Source organism: Rhinatrema bivittatum, chromosome 4, assembly GCF_901001135.1.
Source record: "Rhinatrema bivittatum chromosome 4, aRhiBiv1.1, whole genome shotgun sequence".
In the NCBI taxonomy this organism is placed as follows: Eukaryota; Metazoa; Chordata; class Amphibia; order Gymnophiona; family Rhinatrematidae; genus Rhinatrema; species Rhinatrema bivittatum.
The window spans coordinates 288,937,014-288,956,804 of NC_042618.1; the positions used below are offsets into that span (position 1 = coordinate 288,937,014).

The window sequence follows — 19,791 nt, forward strand, 5'->3', positions numbered from 1 at the left end:
CACTACACTCCATAGGAATTACACCTAACTCTTTTTTTTTCCTTTAGTACCAAAAGCCAAGCTGCGAGTTCCAGTGGGCAAAACAGACCTTTTCCTCCTAATTGACGGTCTGTATCTTTTTTTTTTTTTTTTTTTTTTCCTACCAACAAGCAGGCATTTCACTACAACACAGTGTGTAACCACACTCTGTTAGGGCCGTACCAGCCTCAATAGGGGAGGCCTGCGCGATCGGCGCCCAGACCCGTCGGGGTAAGGCCTCAATTTTTTTCCCTTCCCCCCGGCGAGCCTGAGCTCCGATCCCACAGGCAGCGGCAAAAAGACCCGCCCACCAGCCCAAGCAACCAATCAGCGAGGGAGAGGGACATTTAAACTAACCTGAGCTCCGGCGCTGCTCATCTCCTGCTCAAACCGCTGATACTGCTGCTTCTGCTTCCACTTGTGCATCAGGGAGGGGAGGCCTGCGCGATCGGCGCCCAGACCCGTCGGGGTAAGGCCTCAATTTTTTTCCCTTCCCCCCCCCGGCGAGCCTGAGCTCCGATCCCACAGGCAGCGGCAAAAAGACCCGCCCACCAGCCCAAGCAACCAATCAGCGAGGGAGAGGGACATTTAAACTAACCTGAGCTCCGGCGCTGCTCATCTCCTGCTCAAAACCGCTGATACTGCTGCTTCTGCTTCCACTTGTGCATCAGGGAGGGGAGGCCTGCGCGATCTGCGCCCAGACCCGTCGGGGTAAGGCCTCAATTTTTTTCCCTTCCCCCCCGGCGAGCCTGAGCTCCGATCCCACAGGCAGCGGCAAAAAGACCCGCCCACCAGCCCAAGCAACCAATCAGTGAGGGAGAGGGACATTTAAACTAACCTGAGCTCAGGCGCCGCGTGACAAAGGGGCCTGCCCCTTTGTGAGCCCCTTAGTGCAGCCCCTGAGCAGCCCCCCCCTTTCAACTCCACACGCCCGCGGCTCAAATAACCCTTTTCAACTTTCTTATTGAAAAGCAAGGCCTGAAAACGACATTTGCCCAGGACCCTTAATCAAGTCTCATCTTTGCACTCACAACAATTCCAGAGTAACACAAATATGATGACCCAACATATTCCCATCAGATATCACCGTCACCCCTTCAACATTCTTCCAGCTCAATCCTCTCCAGCAAGAATTCCCAGATCTCTCATCCCTATCCTGATCACTCCCCTGACTCAGCTCCTAGGTCTAACTCTTCTCTCAGTGACCCTATTCAATTCTCAATCCCTGACAAAAAAGACTCATATCCTCAACGACTATCTCTTAGACTGTAATCCTGACATCTGCGCCATCACAGAAACCTGGCTAAAAAACTCGGACATAGCGTTAATCAATCAATTGCCTACCCACAAATACGACTTTTTCTCTATCCACAGACACAAAAAACGAGGGGGCGGCCTGTTACTAGCCACCAAGAAAGAACTCAGACTAACATCTCATACAATCAAGACAGAATCCAAACTAGAACTAGGTTTATTCAAATCTAATCATCTGCAAGTCTTACTAGTTTATGCCCCCCCAGGAGTATTGGAAGCAGACGCCTCCCCCCCTTATTGAATCCATCGTTAAACATATCAACACTGACTCTCCTACCATAATCCTGGGAGACTTTAACATACACTTTGAAGCCACTCACCATGCACCCAACTGTGAAGCCCTCCTCACCGCCCTCAATGCTATGGGATTCACCCAGATCGTCAACGGACCCACACATAAAGCAGGACACACCTTGGACCTTATCTTTATCAACTCTAACTTCTCCATCACCAAGGATCCGGTTTGTACCCCCATCCCCTGGTCAGACCACTATCTGATAACAACCACCTTCACCTCAAATAAACAGACACCTACCACCCAACACCTCTCCTCCATTCACTTCAGGAAATCATGTGCTTCCGACACACTCAACGAACAGCTCACTAACGATCTCAAAAATATAGATCTATCCAATCCCAACACAGCGGTGCTCTCCTGGCACAATATCACAGAAGCTGTAGCAAATAAACACTGCCCATCTATCTCGAAAAGAATTAATCCTTTAAAAAAAGGAAATCAACCTTGGTACTCCAATGAACTCAAACAGATAAAACAAGAACTACGTCACAAGGAAAACAAATGGCGTAAAGCCCCTTCCTCCTCCACGCTTTCTTCTTACAAAGGAACCTTACATCATTACAGGTCTTTAATTTTAAAATCAAAAAAAAGTTTTTTACGCCTATAAAATCCATGATCTCCAATATGACGCGAAGGCTCTCTTCTCATATGTGTCTCAAATCACAAAGTCACTACCACCACCGATCCCAGACGAACAAGCTCAATCCAAGGCAAACGAGCTAGCCATTTTCTTTCAGCAGAAGATATCAAACACGCTCTCACTCCTCCCACCCAATAACAACACCCTCGCTTCATTTACCAATACCCATATGCTTAAGGGAGCCAAATTAGACAACTTCGAATTAACTTCATCTAAAGAGATTGAATCCATTTTCAAGAAGCAGAAACCATCCAGCCACCCCTCAGACAACCTACCAACCAAGTTACTCCTACTCATACCAAACACAATTTCTGGACCTCTGGCCAACATCATAAACTGCTGCTTAACCCAAGGTTTGTACCCAAACATCCTAAAAAACGCCTCTCTCAAACCCCTCCTTAAGAAACACAACTTAGACCCTAGTGAACTAGCTAATTTTCGCCCTATATCGAATCTTCCATTCTTAGCCAAAATCACAGAAAAGGTGGTTAACACCCAGCTCTCAGAGTATTTAGAAGATTACAATATACTATATCCTTCACAGTATGGTTTCCGCAAATCACGCAGTACAGAAACCCTGCTCATCTCCCTAACTGACCATATTATTATGGGACTTGACAAAGGACACTCTTTTCTGCTAATCCTCTTAGACATATCAGCGGCGTTCGATACTGTCAACCACGCCATTCTCCTGAATCGTCTATTAGACATAGGCATCTCAGGACAAGTCTACAACTGGTTCAAGTCTTTCCTTAGTGATAGAAGCTTCAAGGTCAGAATAAATAATAAAGAATCACCACCAACAAATTCATCACTAGGAGTACCTCAAGGATCCTCCCTGTCCCCCACACTTTTCAATATCTACCTCCTCCCCTTGTGCCAATTGTTAACAAGTCTCAACCTTATTCACTACATTTACGCAGATGATGTGCAGATCCTGATCCCCATAACGGAATCCATTACCAAATCACTCTCGATCTGGAACAACTGTCTACAATCTATCACTAGTCTCCTCAACAGTTTAAATTTGGTCCTCAATGCTAACAAGACTGAACTCCTTCTCATTTCCGCCAACCAAGACAACATACAATCACAGACCCATCATAACCATGCCCTCACTCATACTCAGGTTAGAGACCTGGGGGTAATACTCGATAACCGTCTTAACCTAAAGAGTATGATTAACACTATCACCAAAGACTGCTTCTTCAGACTACAGGTATTAAAAAGACTCAAACCTCTCTTATATTTCCACGACTTTAGGACAGTTCTTCAATCCTTGATATTTGCCAAAATAGACTACTGCAGCGCTCTCCTCACAGGTCTACCCAGCTCAACCATTAAGCCACTTCAGATGATACAAAATGCTGCTGCCAGAATCCTAACAAGCACCAAGCGGAGTGATCATATTACACCCATCCTCCGAAATCTACACTGGTTACCAATCAACCACAGAGTCCTTCACAAATCTTTATCATTAATACATAAATCCATCTACGATCTCCTTTATCTCGACCTTGAAATTCCATTAAAACTCCATACTTCTAATAGGCCAATGAGAGAAATATCCAAAGGAACACTACAAGCCCCTCCAACCAAAGCCACGCGACTCATTGCATCCAGGGACCGAGCATTTTCAACAGCAGCCCCAGCTATCTGGAACAACCTCCCTGCTGAACTCAGGTTGGAACCTTGCCTGCTAACTTTTAAAAAAAAAACTCAAAACGTGGTTGTTCCGCCTAGCCTTCCCAGAACCCTGGGATACACATTAGACTTTATCTACTCACGAACAATTATACGAACAATTATACCTCCCCTCATCTGATTCCTGGACAGCATGGATACCAACTCTAACATGTGGACTAATTCTATTCTGAACTATCTCTAGTCCGGAATTTGTTATTTCTCTTTTCTTTACTTAACTTTATCTCTTTTCTTCCAGCTACCTAAGCTTCCAAGTTCACGGTCCTCGTTTAATGTAACTTTGTCTCTTCCTTTACCTAATTATTTTTATCCCTGTTCGATGTAAACCGTCCTGATATGGTATTTAACTATGAAGGTCTGTATAGAAAAATGTTAAATAAAATAAATAAATCTTCAGCCAGTGCTGCTTGTACATATTTGTAAGGCTGCGACCTGGAGCTCTCTCCATACCTTCGCAGCCCATTATTGCTTAGAGAAGACTGGCCGGCATGCTTCCATGTTTGGCAGTCCGTCTACTCATCTCTTCGGTTTAACTACTCAACATCCTTCCACCAACCTGTTAAGGGTTTCAGGATGCCCTCCTTACCAAATTCCACCCCTGTCGTTGCACCTTTTGCACGTCTTTGGGTGCATTTGGTGCACTCTCGGGCATCCTCGGCTCGGTACTCACCCATATGTGAGGACTACCATCCTGCTTGTCCTGTGAGAAAGCAAATGTTGCTTACCTGCTACAGGTGTTCTCACAGGACAGCAGGATGTTAGTCCTCACGAAACCTACCTGCCACCCCACGGAGTTGGGTCTATATACATTTTATTTTAGTTTCGCTTGTACTTTTTGCTATAAGACGAGACTCGGGGGAGACAGGCTGAGCATGCTCAGTGCACTCAGTGTGCCAGTGTCGGTCAAAGCTTTATAGAAACTTTGACAAAGTTTTTTCCGTAATAGGGCTCCATCCACTGACATCACCCATATGTGACTAACATCCTGCTGTCCTGTGAGAACCTGTTACAGGTAAGCAACATTTCCTTTTTCTTAGCAATTCTTGGTTTACATATTTTCCACTGCTTTTATACTAGTAGTTAGAGAATGTGACTAGTCCAATTTTGGCTTTAGCTATGAACTAGAATTTTTGGCATAATTAAATTGTACTTGTGCCAAGGTACAGTAAAAATTAAGTGACTTAAGTACCTTCAAGTAATTAGAATGTATATAGGCCATCTGCTTACCTTCTATCTACTAATTCTTGTGATCAGACTGGAGAAAGGAATTGTGCTGTAATTAATAAATTTCTGAATTAAATGATATATTTATATATTGACTACTTTTCAGAATATGCCCAGCTTTTTGCTGCATTGATTGCACGAACAGCTAAGGATATAGATGTACTGATAGATTCACTGCCTAGTGAAGAATCTACAGCAGCTTTACAGGTAAGCTTTTTTTCAAAGGTGACTTAAAAATTGTTCTCCTTTTAAGTATCTATATTCTTTGGTTTCTTAACTTTTTTCTTTTGTTTAACTGCTTATTTGCGAGTTGTAAAGCATAATTCCAAAATAAACAGCATTCAACATGTACAATCTGATACAAACCCCCTCCTTTTTCTTTAGTACCCTCCCCATGCCTCCCCTTACACAGCCTAAACTTGCTCATCAGGGAATCTTCATACCCTCCCGTGGGTGAACCATCTTCTGTCTGGATATGAAAACCCATACAGTTAGTGAAGGATTAGACATAGGCTGTGATTTCAACCACTTTTTGAACGGGACCCATATTAGATCAGATCTAGCTAATCTATCATGTCTTAATGCTAGGATCTTTTCCCATTGATAAGCAGGGCTGAATTAGCCATGCTGTCATGGGAGCTGACATTCAGGGCCCAGGAGGCAGAGCTTTTCCAAGCAGAGGGTAGTTTTTGACCTCTGCAGCTACACTTGTATTCCCGCACAGGAAAGGAACAGTTTCTCCTCATTTCATTTTTTTTTTTTTTCCATGTGCGGGATCACATGCAGAGCTTTTTTTCTCCTCGGTGTATTTATTTTGAGAAGAAATGTTTAAGAGTAGGCAGTCGGGGTTTTAAGCCCTGTTCATGCAGGAAGATCATGTCCATCACTGCCTCTGGCCTGACCACATTCAAGCTGACTGAACACTGGCCGAAATGTCTCGGAGGGCCCAGAGGCAGCACACCCACAAGATTCAAGGTTGGAGCAGCGGGGGAGGTTCCTACACCCCCTCAGAAGCTCATTCCTCATCAGGGCCATCAAAATCAAGCCCCAGCTGCAAGGAGAGCATTGTCGTTGGACCCCAAAATCTCCAGGCCTGGAGTGTCTATGGGATCTGTGAGTACAAAACATTCCCATGACCAAATATCGAAGGGGGGTGTGTGTTGAGATTCGCTACCAAAAGCGACTCAGAGCAGAAACCAGGGATCTGGTCCATAACTGCCCACAACTGTCATCGTCAAAGGGGCAAAAATCAGGAATGTGGACACCAACGCACCAAGTGCCAATACTGGCGCACGGAGCACCGAAATCGGTGCATCGAAGACTACGCCGAAGCAGCCAGCGCCAGAACCTGCGAAACAGGCATCGAAGCCAACACCAAAACCAGAGTAACCATCCCATCTAGTGCGGAGCAACTTCGACAAGTGATTGACTGTTTTACAAAAGTTGGGACTGATAATCAACTAGCGCAAATCGAATTTGAAACCAACTCTCATCCTACAATTCATTGGCGCTTGTCTGGATACTACACACAACAGAGCGTACCTGCTGGAGGACAGGAAAGGGGGGAGATGTGTCGACTCCTATGCTCTCTCAACCAAACGTGCAAGCCTACAGCAAAACAAGTCTTGACAGTCTTGGGTCATGGCAGCAGCCATCTTCACAGTACCAAATACCAGACTACATATGCATAGTCTGCTGTAGGGCTTGAAACAGCAATGGAAGCAACACTCGCAACCATTGACAAAACACCTGATACTTTCCTCAGACATGAGGAGGGATATAAGTTGGTGGCTTATGGTATCCATGCTATCCAAGGGAGCATTGTTCACCCCCCCCCTCACAATGCAGTACTTACACCGATGCATCTCGCAAGGTTTGGGGAGCTGATCTAGACTTTCTTGAAACACAAGGTCTATGGTCTGCTCAGAACAAAACTTGCAGATAAACTTTCTAGAACTCAGAGCAATTCAAAACACCCTACAGGGACACAGTCATAATCTATATGGACAACAAAGTGGCAATATTTATATAAACAAAACAGGAGGGTTCAGTTCATGGTCTCTGCCAGGAAGCCTTGCTGATCTTCCAACTAGTGCATCAAAATTCCATTTTATCTGCAAGTAACTTACCTGCCGGGAGTAGCCAATACCAGGGTGGACAGACTGAGTCGAGTAATCAAGTAGCTCAGGGGATATTCCTGCAATGGGGGATCCCAACGATAGACCTCTTTGACAGAAATGCACACAGGTTTCCAGTTTCTGCTCATTTTGGCCCAGTCCAAACAGAGTGGCGTAAGATGCTTTCCTAATTCCTTGGACAGAGCCTAATGTGTACCTTTGTGCCCATACCGCTCATCACAAGGAAAATTCAGAAATGCATAGCAGATGTGGCTAAATTGATACTGATAGCACCTGCCTGGCCCAGACAACCATGGATTAGATGCCAAGAATAGTCCAAATTTGAGCTTTTATTTGAATGGAGACAAATGTTTGTGCCAGACTCAGGCTGAGTTTCACCCCGCCTGGGGCTGCCTCAGGGGCTAAAATCAATAAATAAACAATACAGGATATACATAAATCATAAATAATTAAAAAATTCAGTGTTAAACTAGGTAACACATGGAGATACAAAATTATAGACATCACTTAGACTGAAGTAAAAAACATGAATAAAAAAGAAATCAAATTTTTACCTGTTTATGAATCAACAATGTGTCTACCAGATTGTTCTCAAATTGAGTGCATCAAAAAAATCTAGTAGTCAGGTGGTCTGAAATGAATTAGAAAATGGTAATCACAAATACCACTGGACTTGACATACAATTAAAAAAAAATCCATGAGTTATTATAAAAATTATATTATAAAAATAGAAAAAATGAGCAAAATGAAAAATAGTATGTCTGGCAGACATGAATATTACATACAAATTTTCCAAAAATGAAACTATAAATAAAACTCAACATAATTATATAAATATCCTTTAAAGATCACCGAATAATCCCATGCTGGTTTTTCTAAGATCGTATTGATTTTGTAAATACTTTTGCGAAAACACGCCGTTTGCAAAGCTCTACCTATTGGGTTAAGGCGGCCCTTTACTTTAGAATGGATAAACAGAGACAAACTATCTCATGTGTGGTATGTTCGCTTAACCCGATAGGTAGAGCGGCGTGTTTTCGCTTTTCATATCATCTAAGAGACTACTTTTATGACTAGCTTTCTATAGTTGATCATTAATACTGATGCACCTCACACCTTAACCCCAAGTTTATCCAGTATGCTCTAAGACCCTGAGCCAGGATTAGCCTTGGCTCCATGTAAATAATCGTTTATTTTCAGCTATTCTTATCCCCTGTTCCATTGATCCATGTTAATTCCCTTGTTTAATGTATTCGCATTCTTACATGCTTGTTACTGTTATAATGTAAACCGAAGTGATATGTAATTTTGCTACATGAACTCCGGTATATAAAAATGTTAAATAACAGAACAAGGCATATCCACGGCAGCCCAAAAAGTCCTGCTAGTCTAGAAAACAATCAACTAGATGTAATTACAGTTTCAAATGGAAACATTATTCCACCTGGTGCACATCCAAAGGAATTCCACAATTAGATTGTTCTCCAGAACTGCTCATAGATTATCTCTACACGTATGCATCTGGATTGGCAACTTCCTCCATAAGAGTTCACCTTGGTGCCATAGCAGCTTATCATATACCATATCAAAATCATTCTATCTCCAATCACCCTTTAGTCTCTCGTTTTTATTAAAGGATTGTCACGTTTTCATCCGCCAGTCTCTAAACCACTGGTTCCATGGAACTTAGCATGAGCTGTTCCAATACTATGTTTATCTCCATTCAAACCAATGGATTTGGCACATATAAAATACCTAACGTGGAAAGTATTTCTTGTGGCAATAACATCGGCACGACGAGTCAGTGAATTACAAGCCTTGGTTCACTATACGCCATATCTACATTTTCATCACCACAAAGCAGTTCTCAGGACTCACCCAGCCTTTCTCCCAAAGGTGGTGTCACAATTCCACTTGAACCAATCGATAGAACTACCCACTTTTCTCAAACCTCATTCTAACGATAGAGAGCGTTTGCTCCACATGCTGGACTGCATTGGCATAATACAAGGAGAGAACACACTCAGACGCTCGTACTTCTCAACTATTTGTCTCATTCAACCCAAATGCACCGGGACTTCTGGTTGCTAAACGCACGATCTCAAACTAGATAGCACAGTGTATTCAATTCTGCTATGAAAAGCAAGTTAATCTCGCATCCTTACGAAATGCTCATAAAGTTGGGCAATGGCTGCCTCCATAGCACATCTACGACATGTACAGCCCATGGACACTTGCAAAGTGGCTACATGGTCCTCTTCACACATTCACATCGCACTACTTCCTAGATCAGCAAGCAGCGGCTGATGCAAAGATAGGACAAGCTATATTGCAGTCTCTATCAACTTAAAGTAGACTACCACCTTTTTCTGTAGATCACACAGGAACAATAAGACCGCATGATCAGGAGCTTGGGACTCCATAACAGCATGGCTAATTCAGCCCTGCTATCAACAGGGGAAAAAGCAAGTTTGCTTACCGTTAAGTGTTTCTGTAGATAGAATGAATTAGCCATGCTGACCCTCTCTCCTCCCTGGTAGTTAACCCTTCTATTCAGCAACACCTAAGCTTAATTACAGACTGAGGAGAATCTGTTACTTTCCTGCGTGGGGACACACGCACAGCCACAGAGGACAAGAACTCTAACCTCTGCTTGGAAAAGCTCCACCTCCCAGGCCCTGAATGAGTTCCCATGACAGCATGGCTAATTCATCCTGCTATCTACAGAAACACAGTTCACGGTAAGCAAACTTGCTTTTTCCATGCCCCGGATACCCATTAATTTTTTTTAACTACCAGTTTTCTTGGACGCTATTCCACGAGACCACTACCACTTGATGTGCAGCCATAGCGGCAAAATTGATAAATTGAAATTGGGATGGTGGTTTGTTATCCTCCATACCCCCAGAAGCCACACCTCTGAGTGGATACTTCCCAGCCCAGAATTTATGTAAGCAATTGCCTTACCCCAAGCCAGGAATTCTGTATTACTTCACATGTCCACCATGCATTGAAAAAAGTGCCTACCCACTGGCAGTGGCACCAACATTTGTCTGACATAAACTGGCTAGATGGTACCCTCATAACAGGATACAAGAACCATCTACATAATTTTTACCCATTTTCAATTATGGAGATGGCCCCTGTTTTCAAAAGTAAGGGGAAAAATCTCCTCATGGTTTATCCCATTGTAGCCTAAAAAACAAATCGGAAGCCGATCCAAGTTGCTGTATAGCAGTAAACAAAGCGGAGATTGGTGTAAAGAGACCTTTATTGAAAATAGCCTGACTCTGGCAGAGTTTCGCTCTCTTAACAAGAGCTGCCTCAGGGGCAATGCATTTCAGCAGGGCTGGTGCTACAAAATTGTACTTCGGCTTTGTCTAGTGTTTATAATCAAGTTGTTACTACTTAGTGATAGAGCCTATGTTTTCTGGATCATGTCAGTATGTAATCCAGCATGGATAAATTTGATCACATTGTTTTGTTAAATTCTCAGAATTGTAAATACATTTCTGTTCTGCTACAGTGGCAGCAACTTTTGAACGCATACTGCAGTTTCTCAAACAGCCAGATGGAATAGAAATGTATTTACAATTCTGAGAATTTAACAAAACTGTGTCCTTCCCCCCCCCCCCCCCCCCCCCCCCCTTCTCTCCCTCCATCTTACTTTACTCACCACGACCAGTCTTTTACCCTTCTTCCATAAACTTATACCATAGCTTATTGTGCCACAAACCCATCATGTATAACTTGGCTCAGTTTTAACTACCATCTGCCTGGCATTGTCTTCTGCGAAGTTTCCACAGATTTCCTCCTAAGAGGGTGGCTGCCTTTGCCTGCCTGCCACTTCAGCTGTTCTGCAGAAGCTGTTCAGTGACATGTTTCTTTTCACTTGTTGAAATCTTGAGTCCCACAGCCTCCATAATGGATGCTGCTTCTTCCAGTGATTTTACCTTTGATGTAACTCTGAAACTGAGGCCCCAAGGGTAAAGTTATTGGTACTTGTGCCTCTCCTTCCGTAGTATGGCCGTTAATGGTAGCATGTCTGTCTTTTTTTTTTTTTTTTTTTTTTTTTTTTTTTTTCAGGATGGCTGACAAATCTTATAGAAGAGCTCATGCCTCTCCCATTCAACTCTGTCCAACTTGCATGTGGCCTTCATGATCGCATCTTTAGTCAAAAAAAACAAACTGCATACACAATGTCTTTCTGCGCATTTCTAGATGTAGTCCCCAAAGCCCTGTGAGCTCTTTAGATTACAATTGGAGAGAGGTGATCTTCCTCTGCCACCATTAGCACTGCCTCCCTTATTTGCTGTGCAATTTGTGGCATGTTTGCATAGGCCACTTGCTCAGGTAGGCCTCTTATGTGCAGGTTTTCGGCACATTCTATTTTCTATATCTTCTAATTTTAATGCTCTCATCTTGAACGCAACTGATCTCTTGCTATGCAGACAACTGATTTAATTTGGGAGGTGTGTTCCTCCTGTTGCCCTTCTGTTTCTTCAACCCTCTTACCGAGATCCATATCATCTGTGTGTATGTCTGATAAGGTCTCCTGATTTTTCATCTTTAGGTCTTGAAACCACGATTGGAAAACTTTAAACTGTTTATCTTCTCTCTGGAACTACCATTGCCAGCTCTAATATAGTCTTGCTTGATGGCTCCATCATGGGTGTTAACTCACCCAAGGCCACGGATCTCTATCCGCCGGCATCGTGAATATTTTTGCAGATCCACCACTTTTTTCCAGAGACATGTCTAGCAATTAGCACATGTTGCCGTACCTTAAGTGTTGCTCTTTGTGCAGGAAAGACTGGTATTAAATCTTAAAATGTGGCTATTTTAGGCAGATGACATAGTTTCCTGACTTCGGACATGTTTTGTATTTTGCCAGCTGAGGGTTATTACTGGGGAGGGGAAAAAGACATTTAACTTGGAGACAGAAAAATGAAAGTGATTTTGCTAGGGGGATAGGAATGGAGAGGGAGACTTGTGCCAGTGGGATGATGATATGCTGTAAAGATGCAAGGTTAAACAGCCTTGCAAAAATGAAAGATGAACTAGGCTCTATGGTCCCAAATGATGCAGTTAGGAAATATATGGAATCATAAAACTTGTTGTTCTTCACCATGGGCTGATAACACACCAGTTTTGGAAATTTTAGGTTTTACCACCTCAAGGACCACTGTTGCCCTCTGAAAGCTGGAGATCAGTGATTATAATCCAGGTTTATGGCAGTTTGTTTTGTGGAGGCTTGCTGGCATCACCCCAGGAGATGTTTGTCCAGGCATGAGTTTTACAGGAATAGCAATATTTGTATATATTTAAAGCTTTTTTTATACCAGTATTTGTCTCAACATATCAGTTTACATGTAACAGGGAAATACATTAAACAGGGTGAATGCTGAACTTGGCAGGGTATATAGATGAAAGTTAAACTTTATTAGGGTCAAACATTAAGAGTAGTCATTATCAAAAATGTTTGGGCAACCATGATTTTTTGGCAGAGCATCAAACCTTGCAAATCATAGGAACATATGTAGCATAGAGAGCTGCAATGAGCCATGGGGCACTTGGTATTTATCTAACTCTTAGCATACCATGGGATCTCGGCTCCCTGTGGTACAAATCAGGGCTACAAGTTAGGGGGGAAGGGTGGCCCCAGTGATCAGATACAGGTTACTGATACCTGGGGGAGGAGCTTCCTACCCATCATAGTAGCTCTTCTTTTTGAGATAGTGTTGCTTTTCTGTGCTTATTTAATTTTTATATACTGACTTTTCATGCAAGCATATCAAATCTGTTTACAGTAGTTAGCAAATTCATTTAAAAATTTGCATTTCCAAAGATGAAGTATAGTTTCATAATGTAAATAGGCTAATCATAAAATCTAAACAATTAGAGGCAGTATAGTAAGATAATATCAAAATATATACATTACCTTGGTATAAAATCAGAGGTGTGAAATCATTGTTAAAAGCTCTTGGAAGGCTTGTTTGAAAAGCCCAAGTTTTAATCCCCTTTTAAAATTTTTGGATCCCTGGTGGGTGATTTTGACATGTGAAATGGTTAAAGAATACTGCTTAACGTAACTGGTTCAGGCCATTGGTGGCCTGCAGGTACTTGTGCTGAGCACTTGCCCTGATGGGTGGAGGGGGTACTACAACAGGAGGTCAGAAGTGGTATAATGAAATTGAAAGGTGAGAAGGAGCAATATGTAGAGTAATGAAATGGCAGAAATATTTAACAAATAGTTCAGTTTGGTATTCACTAAAGAAGACCTGGAGAAGGACTCTGGCTGTTAAACAAGACCATAGATGGAGATGGAATAGACACATTCTCTTCTGTAAACAGTTTTTTATGGGAGGAGCTAGGCAAACTGAAAATGGAAAAGGCCATGGGAACTTAAAGATGTGCTGGTAGGTCCGATGACGGGCCTATTAAATAGATTCCTGAGAATGGGAGTGTTGGTAGTCCTGCTTCACAAGAGTGCTAGCAGAGAGCAGGCCAGTTAGCCTCACCTTGGTGGTTGAAAATTAATGGAGACTATGCTGAAGGAAAGAGAATGTCTACCATTTGGTGGGTTGCTGGACCCAAAGCAGCATGGATTCACCAGAGGAAGGTCTTGTACAATGTGATTGATGTTTTTTGATTGGGTGACTAGCGATTTGTGTTGAGGAAGAGCGCTCAATGTGATCTACTTGGATTTCAGCAAAGCTTTTGATACTGTCCCACATAGACTTGTGAATAAAATGAGAAGCTTGGGAGTGAGTGCCAAGGTGGTGGCATGGATTGCAAACTGGTTGACTGAAAGACAGTGTAATGGTAAATGGAACCTACTCTGAAGATAAAACAATGGTAAGTGGAATACCACTGGGTTCAGTTTTGAGATCGGTTCTGGTCAATATTTGAGTGACCTTGCAGAAGAGAATTTTACATTTTATTTGTGGATGATACTAATTGTTTTTTGTAAAATAGGGCGGACTACGCCCTATTCCCTTGGTTATCTGGAAACCGATGTGATATCTCGATTGAATGTCGGTATATAAAAGAAATAAATAATAATAATAATAATCTGCAATAGAATGGAAAATGATTTTAAGGAAGCTTGAAGAGTCGTAGACTTGGCAGCTGGGATTCAATGCCAAGAAGTAGTCATGAATCGGAGATGCGGTAATACAAAAGAGCTGTATGTGATGGGGGGGGGGGGGGGGGGGGGGGGATGAAAGACTGATGTGCATGGATCAAGAGAAGGCTCTTAAACATAGCTTTGTCATCTTCAGATCTCCAGACACTGTGACAAGGTGATAGCTAAAGCCAGCAGAATGTTGGGCTGCATAGAGGAATAACCAGTAAGAAAAATGTGAATCCTTTTATATAGGTCCTTGCTGAGGCCTCACTTGGAGTACTGTGTTCTGGAGTCTGTATCTCAAAAGGGACAAAAACAGGATAGAGGTGGTCTAGAAAAGAGCAACCAAAATGGTGTGGGCAATCTGGGAAATTATATAGACCAGTGAGCTTAACTTCAGTGCTGGGAAAAAGTGTAAACTATTCTAAACTTCAAAATTAGAGCATATAGAAAGACATTGTGTTCCATTAAACAGTCAACATGGATTTACCCAAGGGAAGATTTGCCTCATAAATCAGCTTTTTTTTTTTTTTTTTCCAGGGGTTAAGTGGATAAAGATGACCCAGTAGATGTGTTTGACAAAGTCTCTCTAGGAAAACTAAAAAGTCATGGGATAGGAGGTGATGTCCTCTTGTGGATTACAAACTGGTTAAAAGATAGGAAGCAGTAGGATTAAATGGTCCATTTTCTCAGTGGAAAAGGGTAAACAGTGGAGTGCCTCAGGGATTTGTACTTGGACCAGTGCTTTTCAATATACTTATAAATGATCTGGAAAGGAATAAGACTAGTAGTGAGGTAATCAAATTTGCAGATACAAAATTATTCAGTAGTTAAACCACAAGTAGTGTGAGAAATTGCAGGAGGACCTTGCAAGACTGGAAAATTGGGCATCCAAATGGCAGATGAAATTTAATATGGACAAGTGAAAGGTGTTGCATTTAGGGAAAAATATTGCATGCTGTAGTTACATGATAGGTTCCATATTAGGAGTTACCACACAGGAAAGATCTAGGCATCATAGTGGATAATATATTGAAATCGTCGGCTGTGTGCTGCAGCAGTCAAAAGCAATCCTAGGAATTATTAGGGAGGGAATAGTGAATAAAATGGAAAATGTCATAATGCCTCTGTATTGCTCTATGGTGAGACCACACCTTAAGTACTGTGTACAATTCTGGTCACTGCATCTTAAAAAAAAAAAAAAAAAAAAAAAAAAAAAAGTTGCACTAGAGAAGGTACAAAGAACAACCAAAATAGATAAAAGGAGATGGAACATCTCTGCTATGAGGAAAGGCTGAAAAGGTTAGGCTGTTAAGCTTGGAGAAGAGATGGCTGAGGGTGGATACTATGGAGATCTAGAGTGGGTAGATATGAATGTTTACTTTTTTGGATAATAGGACTAGGGGGCACCCCATGAAGTTAGAAAGTAGCACATTTAAAACTAATCTGAATTTTCACTCAACATACAATTAAGTCTGGAATGTGTTGTCAGAGGATGTGGTTGGTGTAGCTGAGTTTAAAAAAAGGTTTGGATAAGTTCTTGGAGAAGTCCATTAACTGCTATGAATCAAGTTTACTTAATAGCAATGGCTATTCCCTGGCATCTGGAGCATGGGATCTGCTTAGTGTTTGGGTACTTGTAACCTGGATTGGCCACTGTTGGAAACAGGATGCTGGGCTTGATGGACCCTTGCTTGGTCTGACCTGATATGGCAAGTTCTTATGAGGTTGAAAGTTCTGAATATGTTTACACTTGAAGAGAGGAGGTGCATGGGAAATAGCATACACTTTCAGATACCTGAAAAGTTTTAATGATACACAATCGACAAACTCTTTCCAATGGAAAGAAACTGGTAGTACTAGAGTTAGGAGACGATGACTCAGAACCAATGTCATGAAATATTTCTTCATGGAGAGGATGGTGAATGCCTATAATAACCTTCTGGAGGAGGAGGTGAAGACAGACAATGAGAATTTAAAGGGTCATGGAAAAACACTGGATTCCTAAAGACTACAGGATGGCAACGAAGTGAGTGCATGGAAGTAACTTGCTGGTGTAGTCATTACTACCCTTAACCAATAAGCCTTCATACTGTTAATGCAACTCAATCGCTCTGTCAGTGGCAGGGGAAAAGGGGACCTGGATTCATACAGCAACTAACGAGGGCCCCGACTTCTACAGTCTAGAAAAATTGAGCATGGGAGTAACTTGCTGATGCAGCAGTTACTACCTGTAAGAAACCTGTTACTTTTTTTTGTATAACAATTTTATTGAAAATTTATTCATACAAACATAATAGAGGAAAACTGTGTACACTCATTTTGTTGTAGTCAAGAACTACAGAAGCAACCCCCCCCACACACACACATTCTATAGCAGGTACATAGTATTATGCATTGATAAGAGATTAATATTTAGGACACAAGATCAATAGGTCCTCCTTGACCATCGTATCATGCCATCTCAAGAATGGAGCCCAGGTGAGGTGGAACAGTTTCAATGTATTATGTTTGGTTGCTGTCGTCTTATTCATGGTAAACAAAAAGGAATAGATGCCTTAATCTTGTTCAATACTTTATTGATGCAGAGACGTATTCATAAAAATGCCCGACTCAGGCCGAGTTTCGCAGCTCAACAGCCGCTGCCTCAGGGGCTCAAACATATATAACTTGGTTGGGTCTCAGCGTGGGTGTGCCTCGTTTTGGTTCCTGCCAGTAGTCAGGTAACAGGGGGAAAGATAGTGTTTGCAATTTTAGCACTTAACTGCAGACTTCGAGATGCAAATGTTTTTTGTATCGACAGCGCTTGCCGATGCCATATCAGTCGAAGATTCCCGCCAGTTAAATTTATTTCACTTTGTAAACATACTGAATGTATATGTAGTGTTCACATCAAAGGTAGTTTCAACATATGCATTTCTCAAGGAGCAGTTTCAGCAAGTTCATGGTCATCATTCTCTAACATTCATTGGTGAGTTGTTTTTGTATTGCTGACACAATCACTGTTCACTGGATGAAACTACATCACTACTTTTACTCATGATTGGAGTGTTTGAGCCCCTGAGGCAGCAGCTGTTGAGCTGCAAAACTTGGCCTGAGTCAGGCATTTTTATGAATACATCTCTGCATCAAAGTATTGAAAAAGATTAAGGAAACAAACCGGTAGCCGATCCATCTACTTTTTCTTATTGCTGACAGCCATCTTGGATCGGTGTGAACAGGACTTTATTGAAGCTTGCCAGACTCTGGCCGAGTTTCGCTCAGAGCTGCCTCAGGGGCTTAATAGCCACATGAATTGGCTTAAAACATCCAACAGAATCCACAAAAGAGGTTCCTTTTAAAATAAAAAAAAAAGCTTGCATACCATTAGAAGTAGTGTTTCAGACTAAAAATCAGCAATCACAAGTGGATTCTCGATCTCTGAGAATCTGCTTCTGATTGCTGATTTTGTCTGAAGCACTACTTCTAATGGTATGCAAGCTTTTTTTTTTATTTTAAAAGGAACCTCTTTTGTGGATTCTGTTGGATGTTTTAAGCCAATTCATGTGGCTATTAAGCCCCTGAGGCAGCTCTCTGAGCGAAACTCGGCCAGAGTCTGGCAAGCTTCAATAGTCCTGTTCACACGATCCATCTACTTTTTCTTATTGTTGAAAAAGATTAAGGCATCTATTCCTTTTTGTTTACCTGACGGCCACTATAGATCGCCTACCTCTGTTTTCTTGGACCATCTTATTCATGGTCCAAGCACATAACTGCATTTAGAGCAGGGCATTGTACCATTTTCCAGGCTTTAGCTATTTCTATTTTAGCAGCCAGTTGTGATATAAAGGGGTGGTGTTTGGTTTTTTTATTTACATTTTATTGCATCAATTTAACAAGAAGTGTATGTACAATAACATCATGTAATGTATACATTCCAAAGAGCATAACTGATAGCAATAACATACATCATATCCCCCCTCCCCCTGTCCCGAGCTTAAAGTTTGCATCATCCTAACACTAGAGACTCATGCTTGGGGAAATATGAAGATGGCATACAGGAAACTGATAGACAGGACTGAACTGTAGGAAAGGGTATAATATATAACATACACAAGTGTCGTCATAAAAGTCTTGGTCGTATTAAGAAGATATATTATGTTCAATCTTTAATTCACCACCTCATCTGTCGCTGTCTTGCTATTTGTCTTGGTTGGACAGCCATTCACCAAGGGGGTGCCATAGCTGGCACTATCGATGTGTGGCGACGGAGTGGTTAATGCCCTGTAAAAGCTTCCAAAGTTTACATAATCTATTCTGTAAGCAATCCATAGAGGGGTATATCTATTGATTTCCACTGTAATGTGAGTTCACATCAACCAGCTATTATAATCATATGGGCCACTTTATTTTCTGGACTAGTGTCGCTGGGTAAGTTCAACAATGCATTTTCAGGAGTTAAATAAATCTCCTCGGATTTGCTGTAAAACTAGTTCAGTAGAGTTCCAATAGGCCAACACTCTAGGACAGGACCACCACATATGGTAGAAGGTGCCTGTCTGTCCACAACCCTTCTAACAACGGGGGTCATTTGTGGCTGCAATTTTGTGGAGACTATCTGGTGAATAATACCACCGGAGGAGCACTTTATAGCAGTTCTCTTGCAATGTGGTGTATGTAGACCCTCTTTGTCGCTAGGAAAATGGCATCCCAGGTGGCTTCAGATAGATTTTTGCCAATATCAGTCACCCATGCTTTGAAGGCTGGTTTGATAGAAGATCTTTATTGACAAAGTTTTATACAACTGTGAAATCCCTTTTTGGAATGTCTGCATGATCGCCCCAATTTTCCAGTTGTGTTTTACCCAGTCTCAAATCATTCCCTACCCTTTCAGTATGAAAAGTCTAATTTGTAAATATGCAAATACATCATTAGGAGCTAAATTATGATCCTGGAGTACTTTATTTATTTGCTTTGGTATACCGACATTCGTTGGGGTACATCACATCAGTTCACATTATAACAGGATAATAGCAAGATGGGGTCAAGCTATTTTTACATTGTAACATTAAGAACATAGAAACATTAGAATGTTAATGTGTGGTAACATATTTACATGCGATGGAATAGTTTATTAGTGATTACAGGGGAACACAGAGACAGATATAATACAAAGTAAATAGTTAGGAGTTAATTGAGAGGAACTTATAGTGGCTTATTGAGCCTGGTTATATACATGGCAACCTTTAATAGGTAGGTTGAGAAAAGGACTTTGATTATGGGGAGGGGAGGGGGAGAGGTGTTAGGTCGCTAGTTGGTATGCTTTTTGGAACAGCCAAGTTTTCA

The 19,791-nt window shown here is 41.8% G+C and overlaps 1 protein-coding gene across 2 annotated transcripts in view; it reads left to right on the forward strand.

The window, feature by feature from the left end:
• MED21 (mediator complex subunit 21) overlaps nt 1–19,791 on the forward strand; it is a 119,175-nt gene that overhangs the window by 71,938 nt on the left and 27,446 nt on the right. The window contains exon 3 of one of the 2 annotated variants that reach the window (XM_029600173.1): nt 5,305–5,405. The exons of the other annotated variant lie outside the window; for it this stretch is intronic. Within the exon in view, the coding sequence (XP_029456033.1) occupies nt 5,305–5,405 (101 nt within the window). The remainder of the gene's footprint in view (nt 1–5,304; nt 5,406–19,791) is intronic. 2 annotated transcript variants of the gene reach the window in all.